This window comes from Lolium perenne, chromosome 4 (genome assembly GCF_019359855.2).
Source record: "Lolium perenne isolate Kyuss_39 chromosome 4, Kyuss_2.0, whole genome shotgun sequence".
NCBI classification, from domain to species: Eukaryota; Viridiplantae; Streptophyta; class Magnoliopsida; order Poales; family Poaceae; genus Lolium; species Lolium perenne.
In genome coordinates, this window is record NC_067247.2 from 353599203 (window position 1) to 353614626 (window position 15424).

The 15424-nt window shown below is 42.0% G+C and overlaps 2 protein-coding genes and 1 long non-coding RNA gene across 4 annotated transcripts; 1 reads left to right on the plus strand and 2 right to left on the minus strand.

Moving 5' to 3' along the window:
* Positions 1 to 2347: 2347 nt before the first annotated feature.
* LOC127296948 (uncharacterized) lies at positions 2348 to 7027 on the minus strand. 2 transcript variants are annotated; one of them, XR_007848805.2, is made up of 6 exons: positions 6761 to 7027; positions 4008 to 4117; positions 3528 to 3565; positions 2937 to 3415; positions 2644 to 2847; positions 2348 to 2564 (listed from the first exon to the last, which is right to left on the minus strand). It is a non-coding gene; the product is annotated as an uncharacterized lncRNA (long non-coding RNA). The 2 variants fall into 2 exon arrangements; XR_007848804.2 differs by lacking the exon at positions 4008 to 4117.
* A 1669-nt stretch (positions 7028 to 8696) lies between these two features.
* Positions 8697 to 9485, plus strand: LOC127349212 (uncharacterized). Its single transcript, XM_051374987.1, has one exon. The coding sequence runs from the start codon at positions 8744 to 8746 to the stop codon at positions 9182 to 9184; it is 441 nt and encodes a 146-aa protein (XP_051230947.1). The 5' UTR covers positions 8697 to 8743; the 3' UTR covers positions 9185 to 9485.
* Positions 9486 to 10123: 638 nt separating this feature from the next.
* LOC127296947 (GCN5-related N-acetyltransferase 6, chloroplastic) lies at positions 10124 to 15137 on the minus strand. The gene is made up of 9 exons (XM_051327198.1): positions 14838 to 15137; positions 14272 to 14539; positions 13956 to 14008; positions 13830 to 13866; positions 11428 to 11493; positions 11041 to 11139; positions 10810 to 10963; positions 10653 to 10729; positions 10124 to 10565 (listed from the first exon to the last, which is right to left on the minus strand). The coding sequence occupies exons 1-9, from the start codon at positions 14942 to 14944 to the stop codon at positions 10500 to 10502; spliced, it is 927 nt and encodes a 308-aa protein (XP_051183158.1). The 5' UTR covers positions 14945 to 15137; the 3' UTR covers positions 10124 to 10499.
* Positions 15138 to 15424: the final 287 nt, after the last annotated feature.

The following is a 15424-nucleotide window of genomic DNA, read 5'->3' on the forward strand; positions in this document are numbered from 1 at the left end:
ATTTCATAAAAGGTGACATGGAAAAATAATGCTGAGCCTTTGATCAAATACAAGTTTTTGATCAAATGCTCGGGGGCTACTTTGGAAAAAAGAAAAAAGATCCAGAAAGACAAAATAGAAATGGCGTGAGCCTATGATCAAATACAAAATATTTGCTCATAGCCTCGGGGGCTACTCCCATCGGGAGCGCTGTTCGCGCACCCGAGGAATTATAAAACTTCGGGAGATAAAAAGAAAATATAGCGGTATAAGGCGTGGAGCCTACAACCAAGTACAAGTCCTTGGTTGTAGCCTCGGGGGCTACTCCCATCGGGAACGCTGCTCGCGTGCCCGATGAAATCATAAAAAAAAGAGAGAAGAAAGAAGACGGGAAAAGAATAAAAGAGCAACAAGAAAGATAGCAGAGCAAAAGAGTATATTTCGAGTTATAAATAACTCTGCATATACTCCCATCGGGAGAGCAATATAAGTCATCTTTGACTCGATAAAATGTGCCATTCCAACAGCCGAAAAAGCACTCGACAATATATTCTCAGAACGCCAAAGTTGCGATCAATTTCTGAATGCCGCAAATTTGCGAAGGTAAGACCCCAGATCCGTTCTGCTGGGCGTGGCATCGCCGAAGACTGCGCTCTGCTACTTTTATCCGTATCAACAGATACGAAGAAAAATCCTAACGGACGCGTTAGGTACCCGATAAATTTTACTGGGACTCGACAGAATGGTAAGACCTTAAGCGGCACTTGTCGAAGTTTACACCAGTATCCCGAGGTCATGTCCAGGGACGTGATCTTGAAGTAGGTTTTTGCGGATTGCCACGAGAGCAGTTAACTAGTACCTGATCCGTCAGATGAACTAGCCCTAACTACCATTATCCCTGTACAATATAGAAGTTTATGAGAAGAAATATAGAGAAGTTGAAGTTGTCGAATAAAAATAAACAAGTGGAGATTTTCCTTAACTCTGCGATTCAAGCAAAATCTCGGGGGCTACTGACATAGGCATCCCAAATGGGCCTGCCGAAGATAGTACCCGGGGTTTACTGAAGGCCCACTACCCGAAGAATAAGAAGATTCGGAAGCCCAGGATATTAGTAAGGAAAGCTAGAGTTGTAATAGAAAGTCTTATTTGTAATCTTGCGGGATGAGTTAGAAACCTTCCCGGACTCTGTAACTTGTACGGCACGAATCCCTCGGCTCCGCCTCCTATATAAGGGGGAGTCGAGGGACGCAGAAATCATCGAATCATTGTTTACAAACCCTAGTTTTCATAATCGTCGAGTACTTTTCGGCTGAAACCTTCGAGATCTACTTGCCCTCTACTTCCAACTAAACCCTAGCCTACAATCCATAGGCATTGACAAGTTAATACCTTGTCAGCGGGTTCTCTTTCACAAACCGAGGCTTCTGGCTACACACATAAGTTACGAGTTAAGATATGAAAAATAAGTTGAACAACAAAGATAGGTAAACATTCGAGACAAGAACTTACAGTAGGAAGGGCATGGGTGCTATATGGCTCCACGCGGCAGGATGCAGGAACCTCTCAATTTTCTTACTAAGTGAGGTGAAGCGGCGAACTAGTTTCTCCAAATCCTTAATAGGAACTTGCAACATCACCAGCACCAAAGTAAAGCCAAAGAGGACTTGGGCGAGCTTGAATAGGTTGCACGTAAATCCAAAGGAAATGGGATATTATTTGTACACCCGATAGTTCTTTTCCTCGGGTAGTCTGCAGTGACTTGATCCGCTCTATTGGGTGTTTTGTAGCCGCCATTTCTTCTGGCGTAGCTTCGGCATCCCAGGATTGACGCCTTAAGATTTCTTGTGACATGTCAAAGGGGGCCAGGCCGTATTGTTGGTCACCAGTAGATTCATCTTTGACATAAAGCCACTTTTTACGCCAGCCTTGAACCGAGTCGGTGAATTTCAAGTCAAAATAAGCGGCGTCGGGTCGCACGCAGATGCAGACACCACCTACATTATAGATGGCATCTCTCGAGTTGTTGCGGCGAAGATAAAAGATGTGTCTCGTTGAGCATGACTATTGAAGGATTTTGACAGGTCTCTATATCAGGTTTTTCGCTCGTTCTAGTAGCACGGAGTTGGGAAAAAGAAGGGGTGCTACTCGTATCAACGGATAACCATCACCAATACATAATCAACCATTCTTCATGCCTCCCACGAGCATAGAAACCTCAGCGCGGATGGGCTCAGTGTACAGGTCAGCGTATGGACCCCTGACCTCCTTGAAATTGTTGTCGTACGCATCTTGTTTTAGGTTAAGGCTGTTGTTGGGCCACCTCGGTTCCCTGGCTTTACAACCTTCTTCATCCGGGTCTCACATAAAACCTTAATTTCATAGTGATCTTTGCATGTATCCTGTCTCTGCAGTGTGACAAGAAAAATGTAATGCATTTGCTCACCCTTTTTTGCACATAGGCACCGAGGGAGAGGCTGCCCTGACGGTGTACTCCACCTTTCATGAGGGCACGCCTTTGTAACCCAATAGTCCATGATCTGGTGAAAGCACGCCTTCTTGGAGGCACACCACTGAGGAGGTTCCTACGTACATATGATACAAAATATATAGAATTGATACTATATTGCATTCATGAAGTCAATAAGAAGCAAATATACTTACCATGTTGTACTCCTCAAAGTGTCATATGCCTTAACCGGGCATTGTGCTTCAGGAGCAAAATCCTCTTCACGAGTGCATACCAGTTAATCGTGCATCTCATGCGTGCCTCATAGTACATGTAAATCACAAACTTCATTACATGCTTAGACACCACGAGGTAGCATTCCTCCTCTCTGCCAGTGGCTAGAGTGAGAAAAAAATATCCTGCAATGATGCATAAAGGACAAAATTATTAGTGGAAAAGTGTACTGCTCGATCAAAGTATTGAATAATAAAATGTTAAAGAAACTTACCCATAACTCATTAAGAACTCGAGTAGCGACTTTCGGGTAGGTGGAATTATCCTTACAAGTTTGTAATAGTACCGGTTCAAAGTAGACTGCCACTTACCATCGGGCATCTTAATTAGGGACTGACTATTGAACAGCTATCTGTTTTCAAATTCGTGAACAGACACATTTTCGTAGCCAATAGTAAGATGACAGCTGCATGACTCAAAACTACAGAAAAATGAATGAAAAAACCGTCTGTTCTCAAATTAGAAAACAGACACATTTCTGCCAGCCCAAAAACATTGAGTTCTAACGGCTCTTTGTGTCTCTCGTTATCAGTCCAATGTTGAGTTACCATTCTAAACGAAAATGGGAAACCACACAGCCTGTAGCTAAAAAGGACCAATACACACTAAGACAATACGCCCAATAAAAAAGACCGGGCCATCCTCTTCAGCAAGCAAACGCCGCATGCCCTCCAACTCCATCCCAAGCTGGCGCTACGCCCAGGGTGGAATAGACAGAAAAAGAAGAAGGAAAAAGATAGAGAAGTTAGACCTGGATTGGTAGAACTAGAGATAAAGGAGTAACAAGTTCCAGTAGATAACCTACTTGGAATTGGTGAAATTCTGCAGTCCCAATGAGGTAACCTGTACCATGAAGGGAGTCAGATCAGGGTATTAGCAGATACAAACTAGTGTACAAAGATGTGATAAAAAAATTGCATTGAGGGCTGCAGTATAGGGGGTTCATACGTGGGGATGACCATTCAATCCATCTAGAACCAAAAAGGGAAAAGAAACCTTACAACAATAATCACTTCAAGAAGAACAGAAAGAAAACGATAGTGCTTCAGGACCAATATCATGCATTGCTAGTCACATCAAAGTTTGCAAACCACTATAGGGAAATAATAGGAATTATAAATAAATGGGTTCATTTATAAAGATGGGAAAACTAGAGAACAAGATTATTGTAAACTAGCTTGCAAACTCATCCCCTGATCAAAAAAAATAGATGGTAACTAAAATACATTGTTGCACCATTCTGGACTTCTCCGAGCATCTGAGCATAAAGCACATGGAATGATACCTTGACATGGCGAGAAAAATTCATATAGAACATCATCATCACATCCAGACCTGATTCGAGTTCATTGGAAACAGCGAAATAGTTCCATCCAGTTCTGAAACTTAACCTCCCTACAGAATAAGTGTATACTCAACTTTTCATTTCCCCGATGCATTGAAAAAACTAAGAAACAATGAGTGAGAAAATGGTAGTAGAAAAATATTCAAAAAGATAACTACTCGGTAGTAGATAAAATCAAAAAAAGGGGCCCTTCCTACTTTTCCCGGTTTCAGAACCGGCTATCAAACTTGAGCATACCTTAAGTGTATGATAGGCAGAGTTACCCACCATGACCCCCAAAAAGATAGAATCAAAGTCTAAAATCACAATGAAACAAAATAAACCTATGTATTTTCAAAGATCACTAGCTAAAAAAAGAGAAAATGAATGAATATCTGAATAAATGAAGAAACATAAAGAGAGGAAATGATAGAAGTTCTACAAATCGGAGAGAGATATTGATAACTCAACTAATGAAGGACTGAAGAGAGGACAAAAAAAGTCAATGAAAGCAAAAAATAATCAAGTAATTAAAAACTGAAGCAATATACTTAGGAATTCTGATAAATACAAACATTTAAGTCAAAATAAATGCAAAATGATGTAATGAAAAGTGAAATACTGAAAGTCAAATAAAGTAGACTTAAGATACTTAAGAAATTAACTGAAAAATGAGATAGTGAGGTACTAAAGAAATAATCTGAAAGGTCGAAGATTGGACAAAAAAATTAAAAATGTTGAAGTACTGAATTGAACACTGAGTAAATACAAAGAGAGACTGAAAAAGAATGGAAATTCGAGGAGAATTTACTGACTGAAAAACTGAAATACTTATTACTGAAAGAGTGAAGAAAAGGAAACAAACAAAAGAGTGACTGAAAACTTAAAAAAAACATAGGGCAGAGACTGAAGAAAGAACAATGACGGAAGAAGATGATAAATAGATCAAATGAAAGAATGAATAGCTGAGAAATTAGCGATCAACAACATTGAGAAACTGAGAAGCAGACATAGACTATAGAAACGGGACTCATAAAATAACTTGTATACGGAAACTGAGTGAACTCAAAACAAAAGTGACCGAGAAACAGAAATCTGAAGAAACTAATCACTGAACCAAAGAGAATGAAGGACAATAAAATGGTAACACGCTGACAATCTGAGAATGCAAATAATGAAGAGTAAGGTCATTATATAGAAAATGAAAACTGAAGAAATTAACTGAGAATCTGAGAATCACTAACTGAATAACGAAACCTCAATAAGATGCTAGTTTTGATGCACAGTCTCATTTTTGGAGAAAATGGTGTTGTGGTGCACGATCTTCCGAGAGCCGTTCTTGTCTCTACTTTGGATGTGTCAGCATGTTACATAAGCGCAGAGGAAGGCGAGCTTCAAGCTTGTTTAAAAGGCATATATCTTGAATGTTACCCAGAGCGACTATAAGCTTATATTAGCTCAGCTAGCTACTTGCATGTTAAAAGCTCACGTACAAGAAAATCCAGGAACTAAGCTCTTGACTTGTTGTCAAGGGCCGAATGATATATGTATTAAAGCATTTGCTTCCTATCTAGCAGGATATTCCTAGAGACTACCACAATTTTTTAAATAAAAACAAAGCACACAACTAGAAATTTTGCCATGTCTGAGGCCGGACGTCGGTGCACCAACCCGCTTTAGCAGCAACGCCTGGAGCACCATCCAGACCGAGATCGTCATCACTGGTGATAGTGATGGTTCTGAACTCAGCACTCCATTGGTTGAATCAACCTGGGTTGCAGAATTTGAAGTTCTCTCCATTTGCAGTTGATAACCAGTGCATATTGTCTTGATGAATCTAGCACATCAGCTACAAATCTTGATTGATAGAGTTGTAAGCTAATTTGCAACCCACATGTGCTCCGCACTCTGTTTTGCTATCAGCAACTACTACTAGGCATTGAGTTCCTTCAATTTGAGCTGGAGGTGCAAAACCATTTGTCACTAGTAGCACATACACGAGAAGAATAGGAAATCGATTTCAATGGCCAGAAATAAAATTATTGGATGGAAATTCTCTACACATTCTGAAGCTAGCTACCTTTTATTATCTAGCCCATCTACTTTCTTGCCCAAGTGGATGCAGCAGCCATCTACTAGCACTGAGAACAAAAACTATGCTGACAACCTACAGAAATCTGAAGTGCAAAACTAACCCACAATCAACTAAGTAATAGAGTCATACATCATGAAAAAAATCATGCTGAAACCACAGAACTAAAACCTAATGTATTCAAGGCGTGGAGCACACCATGAAAACATGAGAAATCTGCTCAAGAAAAGTAAGAAAAATATATAACCTCAAAATCAACTGAGCCCTAATATAAATTAGACAATCTTACACACCAAACCTGAAACCTAAACTACAGGTGGAGCTCACCAACAGAGAACACGAACACAGATGAAATTAACCTAGTATGAACCATAATCCAACCTCGGCGAGCTCGGATTCCTGGTCAACATGAACTGCACTCTGCAGGTTTGCCATGACAGTGAATCAGCTCCGCAACTACAGCAGCATCGCTACCTGATAAAAAATTCAAACTACACACACCTCACAACCAAGCACCGACAACGTAACCAGCGACACTGCCCGAAAATGAAAACGCACACGAGCTAGAGATAGACTGAAATCAGAGCACACATATGCAGAAAGAACAAAAAACAGACATTACCATCTCGAAAGCGACGGCCATGTCTTCGACTATCGCGAATCGCCGGCCTCTCCGCTGCAGATCGAACAAAGTCCCAATCCACAACGCTACCTGACGCCGCCGGAGCAGGCTGCGGAGATACCTCTCTCTCTTCCAAGGCAGTTGGGTCGGCCTACGCACTAGCACTCCGTTCCGCTGCCGGTCTCACCAGCTGCGGGGTCGCCGCCGACCTCTCCGCCAAGGCACCTATGTTTGCTCCCTTTCTCTCCCGAGGCAAGGCAGACAGAGTGAGAGACTAGGGGAAAATGAAATTCTAAAAATAAATAATCCTGAAAAGGTACGTTGACTAAGCCCAAACCAGCCTAAATGAGGGGGAGAAAAGACTCAATGCGGCGCGGAGATTCGTGACAGAAGACACAGATCGGACCCTTAAAATGTGACTGTTCACCAATTGTAAAACAGCTAGCTGTAAACTAGGAAAAGTGCTTAATTAACCTGCCCAGGGTACGCAGTACTAAGCATAGATATGGTGGGAAAACTCCCGCCCTTCTCTGATTTTATTTTGGACATGAATATTTTCTTTACCTAGTGTCTAACACTCTAACATGAACACACGCAGACGCCATCAATCCGGCCGTCAGACGCGGAAGTGAAACGCCATGTGGCACCTTTCCTTGTCCTGAGCAAAGATCTCTAAGATGTGTATCTTTCTTTGCCGGGTATATTTAAGTTTTTTTTATCATGTCGTTTTTCTCTACCGAATGCTTGTACAGGTCAGCGATTTGTTTACCGTGTGTCCTCTTTTGATACTCGGCGTATGACCTCTTTGTCGAGAAACCGATTATTAGCATTCGGCACAGACGTATGTACTCAGCAAAGAAACAATTTCCGGTAGTGAATATTAACCGAACAAAGCCGAGGTTTTCCCAAATCTACCTATCCTGTCACTTTTTGCGAGTTTCTGCGTGTGTAACAAAGTTTTTGTTGAGCTCTGGCTGCTCTTGTGTGAGTTAACTACAACGGCCACCGAGTAAATTAGGCTAGATAATAATCCTGCCCGCGTCATTTCCCTTTTACCTCCTTGTTGCGAGCTTCTGCGTGTGTACAAATATTTGATGGAGCAGAACACTTGAACCTTCTCAAACTAGGGAGGTTAATTAGTTATACTTCCCCCCTTGAAAAAGGCTTGTCAACTTTTTCTTGATACGGATATATATCTACATGGTAAAAAACATATCTACATATCTAGATAAATTTAAGCAGCTTTTTGTGAAACAGAAGCAGTACAATACAAGAGGTCAAGAGTTCTATGGCCTCGGTGCAAACTCTTGAATTTCTGTCATCTTAATTTCCGAAAACGCATCAGCACGCACTGGTTTCTACTCATGACACATTCATACATCTCATAGCTATAATCTTCAAGGGACCCCCTAGATACAGCTCATCAATGCGAGTAGCTAGCAAGCAAGCAAATGGGGCCTCCTAGCTTGAATTTGCAAGGAACTCCCCGTGCCATTGCTCACCTTGCACCAAGAACTCAAAACCGCAGCGGGAGTAGGGAAGAGAAAATTAGGGCTGACGGGGGTGGCTAGATTGTACAGTTTCTTTCCAGATTAGGGTTGTAAATGCAAAACGTTTCTGTCAGCCGTTGCATGCCACACCAACGCCCCTGATTTTTACTGAACGTCAGTCAAAATAGTGTGGAATATCGCTGCGTTGTGCCTTTCACGAGTATCCGTACATTTTTCTGCTAAATGATAGATTGATGTAGTGTCGACGCTGGGTGCTTGGACAGGGTCTTATTGTAGGGTGAAGAAATCAGGGGCTGGGGATTGAAGAAAAAAAAGCATGTGCGCCGCAGGGTCATGCGTGCAAGAAAGCAGCTCGCCAATCAACATCCACGCCATCATATGCCTATATATACTACCCTCTGTTGCTGGAATAAGTGAGAGCCACATCCCACAAACACTACACCTAGCACTAATCCGAGTGTATCCGTCAGCAATGGCGAGAGATCTCTTGGCGTCGGCCAGCCGTGCGTCGGCGGCACTCTCAGGCATCATGCCACCCTGGCTCACGGCCATCTTCTCGGTTGCTGCCTCTATCTGCATCGTCACCCTCGCCGTCTTCCTCTGCGGCCGCAGCTCGCACAGCGTCGACCACGACGGCATCCCCAAGAAGAAGCCCGCGGCAGCCAAGGCCGCGAAGCCCGTTGCAGCCAAGGCTGCGAAGCCAGCTGCAGCCAAGGCCGTGAAGCCCGCGAAGGCGAGCAGGGCGGCGAGTTTCGGGACCACGGACGTGTCTGGAGCTGCGTACCTCGCTGGTGTTACTGCCGGTCTAGGCAGCAGCGGCTGCGGTGGTGGCGGAGGCGGAGGCGGCGGCTGCGGTGGTGGCGGAGGCGGAGGCGGCGGCTGCGGTGGTGGTGGCGGCGGAGGTGGCTGCTGATGTGGAGATGGCGGTGGCTGTGACGACGGCCGAAGTTGCTGATGACGGAGTTTGTGTAGTGATCTCGTCGACTCGTCCTATGGTTTCCATCATGGAGTGTTCTGTGTTCTTAGCCGCATACTTGTGTTCCGACTTCCAAGTACTAGCTACTCCGTAGTTCGTTAATTAGTCTGTCTTTTATTCTGTTTGAGTGTTCGTAGTGATGTCAACTCCTGGTTTTCTGCGTGTAATGGTGGCGTTGTCAGTTGTGCTTGGATATGCTTTTTTTTCCTTCAGAAATGTGGATGTCCTCTTTCATGTTTTTGAAATTTTGCTACGGGTTGATTGATGTTGGGCAGCATATGCATGGTGCGGCCACCGTTCACAAACACAATTTTGACTAACCTCACAAAACTTGCATGACTAATTCTGTCAAGAAAACACGAAAATCTTTTGGGTAGCCATGGGACTGGGAGACATCAATTGGTAGCGCCCAGGAAGAACGAGCACTGCTTGTTTTTTCCTAGCACAGAACGGGTATGGCCAGGCATACTGGCAGCCACGCATTAACACACGAGTGACAGCGCCAAAGATAGGAACTGCTTGAGATAGTAACTAGTAGTATAGCAATAACCTCCCAATTTTCAAAGGAAAAAATATTGTGCATGGATTAGATTTTATTTGGAATAAATTATGCTTTATAGAATGTTCAACTGCTTTCTTTTAGAACCACAATTTTTTTATGGATTTTTAGAACCACAAATGCTCCACTGTCGTCATTAATCTAACAAATCGAGCTGAGCAACCTCTCCTTTTGCCCCAGTTGGCCTGTTAGATCCATCCAGCCAGAGCCAGAGACACAACTGCTAGCCAAAATAGCACACCCTCAAAACAAAAAGCTAGCCAAAATAGCTATACAAGAAAAAGGTTGTCCAGATTAACTGAATTACAGAGTTTGAGTAAGAAAAACACTGAACTACAGATGTTACTATGAATATTTGTTAGCATGTATATACATATTTCCATGCGGAATCACAAAAACGAACGAACAAGCATTAGATTGCTGTCCACAAACTGTACAGTAAAAAATTGAAACATTCAGATACAATACCCAGTTGTTGCCCCCACACACACATCACAAGCATTCTGGGCATCAGAACTGTCAGCCCATCTTGTCGCTTCCAAGGATTTTGTAATTTACAGTATTTCATCATGCCCAGGATGGTAAAGCATATTCATTGACACCATCCCACTTTTACTAAATCAAGAGGACTGATGATATAATTTCACTTTCACCTAAACAAATGATATGGGAGGAAGTCCCTTGTTAACTAGCCTAGTGCTTACTGAACGAGAGTAAGCATAGATCTGATGAGTGGCGAGCGCCATCCATGTCAACCATCTACAAATAGACACCACAAGGGTAACTAAGAGCTCTATAATTAAATGGAAAATTCTAGAATAAAAATGGAACAAAATGTCTATATACCTTGAATCCTATGTGATCATAGAGCCTTCGAGCTGGCAAGTTGTCCTTATGTACATGAATATAAATACTTTCAGCACCTACAGTACGGGTCAATATATCAGCTGTCAGCGGATGAACTACTATCATCTTACAATTCCAGAAAAGCTTATTGCTTTACCATCGAGTCTGGCTGCATCAATGGCCAATAACAACAAGTTGCTGGCAATCCCTTGACGCCGAGCATACTTAGCAACACATACATTTGTTAAATATGCAAATTTTGGCTGATCTGGCTGATAGATTCTAGAGTAAAATGGCGAGTTCCCAGGCTCCTGTGAATAATTTCGAAATGTAACTTCCAGAGAACAAATAGGACTGATATGAAGACGGTGGTGCTAATTTTCCATACCTCGGGATATTTCTCCCCATGCAGAGGATGCCTGACACATAAGTCCAGCGTACCAACTACACTATTCAGCACAGTTCGTGCGATGTCATCATTCTTTACCTGCAATGTTTTACGGTGGGGGGATCTTAACCGTGAAATATTCAGAAAATATCAGCTAAGCAAATTTTAAGTGTTTGACAATGTAGACCTAAATGATTAGCACACAAGATCTCAACAACAGGAAGCTGCAGTTTGACTTGCCGGTTATTAGATTGTCCCGTGTGTTGATTCCCTCAAAGCATATTTCATGAACTAACATAACATTCTATACTTGGTGAACTAACATGCTAGATCCAACATCGAGTATTAAATTCTATAAATGGGTTACAGAGAGATTTGCTCCCATACCGCAACGAAACAGGTATACTTCTCTCCATACTGCTTGCCACATCGCTTCTTTAAGGCATGAAACTCCTGCAATGAGATAACTGATGATGATACAAAAGACATATCTATTATTCTATTACATAATAAATGAAATATACGGATGTCTAAGAGAGAGACCATGTTCGTCCACATATGATAAGAATATATACTTTTTTGATTCTAAATTTCATGGATGAGATTAAAAGATGAAAAATAGTTACGGAACATCGGTCAGATACTCAGGTACCAAAGAAGTCCACCGTTGACACGTAAAAGCAAACAAGAAAAGTCAAGCAAAACACCTTGGCACGTACAAGCAAAAAAGGAAAGGCTAGCAAAACCGTCGATCGACTATGTTCTGTCCTGAACCAGGCTGCCCTAAATGGCCTATCCAATGCGAACTGCTGGGTGTTAAGGAGTCCATCTACCGGAAATTCAAAATGGCTCCTACCGGAATATTAAGAGGAGCAAATATGAGCATGTGTAGAAAAAAAAGCCAATCCTATGTAAAACACCAGCAACCTATCGAAACATCCCATACACGTGAACAGCCGCAGCCAGACGTATCCTATGTTAACTAAATCAATCCCTGCATATATTAATTTGATCACTGGTTAAAGTTACGAGTCAAGTAGTCCGCGGAACTATTAGAAGTTAAATCTCTTATTGGGTCAATAGAGAATGCAACTTGATTTATATGTGAAGTTCAAGATGATAATAGAAAATTAGCAAATCCATATTTACTACTCCCTCCAATCCATATTAATGTCGCTAATTTAGTATAACTATGTACTAAATCAGCGACAGTTATATGGATCAGAGAGAGTATATAAAATTCACTGATGTGATTAAAATTTAAATTTAACAATAATACTTAACATCAAATGAATAGCTTTAACGTAGCAATAATCTAATTATCATTTGATTAGTATTTAAATTGAGTAAAACAACATAGTCAAAAAAATGCAAAAAAGACTTTAGCATGTAACTATTTCTCAAATGACTTCAAAATATTTATTTCACATTCGGCGTCGGAGGAAAAAATAATGACCGATGAAGAGGAACATAATAGTGAAATATGACCATTTTTATGGCTGATTGGTCATCCATTGACATGTCTTTACAACAAATAAACTATTTAATACAAACATAACCAGATCACGAACATTGATATGAAAGCAGTAGATTATTCGGCAAGGATAAATAGTCTAACACATATGGCCTGAATCATGCTTGCAGTGGTGAAATTATTTTATACCAATTGCCAATTGATCGATTTGATGCCTGGAGCAAGTACATAACTGAACAATGAGGTTAAGAATCCCTTGCCATATAACAAGGGATGCTGAACCTCTCTGCAAGTAAGTCCTAGATGCTTAACCACCCTGTATTGGAGTATCAGGTGTTCCCTACTTTCTCAAAACAAAAAAAAGGTGTTCCCTACTCTGATACTGATATGCATTCATGTACAACTATTGTGACACCTTCTCACCTGTTGCTTAAGGGAAATTAATGAATTAGTCGCCATATATACAAAACTGTCCGGTTATGGTTTTGTATCATTTCTTATGAAAGTTTAGGGGTATTTGCATGCACTGGAAGTAACTAGCATCCAATACAAAATTTGGTACCATCTATTTTCTGTTTAATACAAAAGTTCAAGTTATTGTTCTACGATCTTGCAGACAGGTTTCTCTAACTTCGACCATCGACTTATATGGATACTATTGAAACGTTTGGACATAAATTCATATCACCAAATTATCCTTAATATAATAAAGCATATTCTTATACAAAATAGGTATCAACTTCATTGCAGAGACAAGGTCATGTATAAAATGACATGCATTTTAAAAGAGAGCAAGTAATTGAGAGGGAGAAATATTTTAAAACGTAATTAAAATGGAAGTTCTCATTGTTTGGATGCCTTACATGTTAACGGAGATAAGGTATTTCCTATTCAGTTCATTAAACAAATCTATTTTGATATTACATCTGAAAGACCACTACGCCAATATCAGATGCAAATGCAAATAAGGTCAGTCATAATCAATCATCCAGACACTGGGATCTTCTAATTGCTTTGCATAATATTTTCGCTGGTTGTGGAGAAGTATTATTTCATACCACATAATATGAATTTCAAAATAAAGTATGAAACCATAAATTTTATCCTACACTCTCGGGGAACTAAAGACACTGCCCTCGCATTTGCGAGGGCCACTGTGCTAGTTACAATAAAAATGGTAAACAACTACACATGAAACAGAACAGGAACTATTAAGTGATCAGTTGGTTGAATAGTAATGGGCATGCATTAACACCTTAACAATCCATTTTTCCTCAAGCAAAACAATAAGATGACAAACTGATTACACATGTACCTGTGATGCATACTTTCTTTTGAAGCTCTCAACATAGCTGCAGTGATAAAAAAACGGTACATAGATATTGGTTACAAGGATAATGCCAACAAAAAGTGAATATGAGGTACAAAATTATATACTAACCGATCGCCTGACTGATCTTCATAGTGATTTTCTGCTCTCAACCACGCGGCAATCTATCAAGTCTTGGTAAGAAGAGATGTATGTGAGGCATAGTGATGATGGAAATACTAGTATTTTCGTTATTTCATAGTAGTACTAACTCAAATGTGAAGATAAATGATTTGGAACATATATTTTAGCAGCTAGGAAATTCTCTGAGCTATTCTTACCATGAGAAATAAAAGACAGGTAGCCTATTAATTACTGTCACCGACTCAACCAAAAACACATGTGCAATCAGGGAATGTATATGTTTTACAAGTAACAAGAATAATACCCAGTATTCCTCATCTATCATAGCCTCCCGAGCAACATAGCGACCAAAGTATCGTTTGTATTTGCAGTCGCTTTCCTCAACCGAGGGCCGAAGACGATTGAAACGGAGATCGGATGGCTCCACTGGATGCAAAGGCGTTGGGGTCACCGTTGTCCTATCCGATGAGCTCGATGAAAGCCCGGGGAGGGATGCTTTTCTAGCAACATTAACGCTGTCGGCGGCCATTTCCTCTTTCCCGCCGTTTGCAGAAACCCCAGGTTCATCTTTCCTGAGAGAAGAAACTGATTTTGCATGAGAATTGTGCATAGCATGCCTAAATTGTATATGGCGTTGCTATTTACGGCATGAGTTAAATCTAAGTGATAATAAGCAGTTCAGTACTAAAGAGAGCTTCTCCGAATCCTATTGGTCTACTACTTCATCACTCATGATCCAAACAGGCAGCATGTCCCTTCCTTTTGCTGCAATCGGCGACTTCAAAACATGAAACACCTCCTCGTTCCTCTAGCAACTACCCGGGGACGGAACCGGCCGACGAGATAAGAACCGAATAAAGGGGTGCTCACATAGGCGTGGCGGCGAGACGCCGTCGGAGGAGGACCCCCCGGCCCCCAAAGCCGCGCCGCGCGCCGGTCAGCGGCGGGGGCGGCGGCGCGACGGCTCCGCTCGCCATCCCGAACGGGAGATCCTAGCGCGTAGTCCGCGGGAGGAGGTCGGCGGCGCGCCGATGGCGAGGCGGAGCAGCCGAATGCTGGCGTGCGGCGTGGTGTGGCCACTAGTTGTACCAACCTCGCGGCGCGGCGCGGCTGCTTCTCCCCCGAGGGAAAGTACTCCTCTATCCGTTTCACTTTTCTGTGGGCCTGACGCATCTGGTGTGGTGGTTTGGGTTTTCCAAAACTTTCTTTTTCTGGTGGCCACCGCATACAGGCTCCGGTGTATGACTACATGATTGGCTATACAAGGCATTGTTTAGAGAGTGGATTATTGGAAACTTTATCTTGGGTGTTCTCAATCTCAACTCGCATGGCTTGCTTCCTAGTCTCGCGACATGGCGGCGACCAACTCTTCCTGATCTCCACCGACAAAACTGATGCTCCCTTCTTCCTCTGCTTGTCACTCCGGCGGAAGGATGGGAGGGGATCGCGGGCCTCCG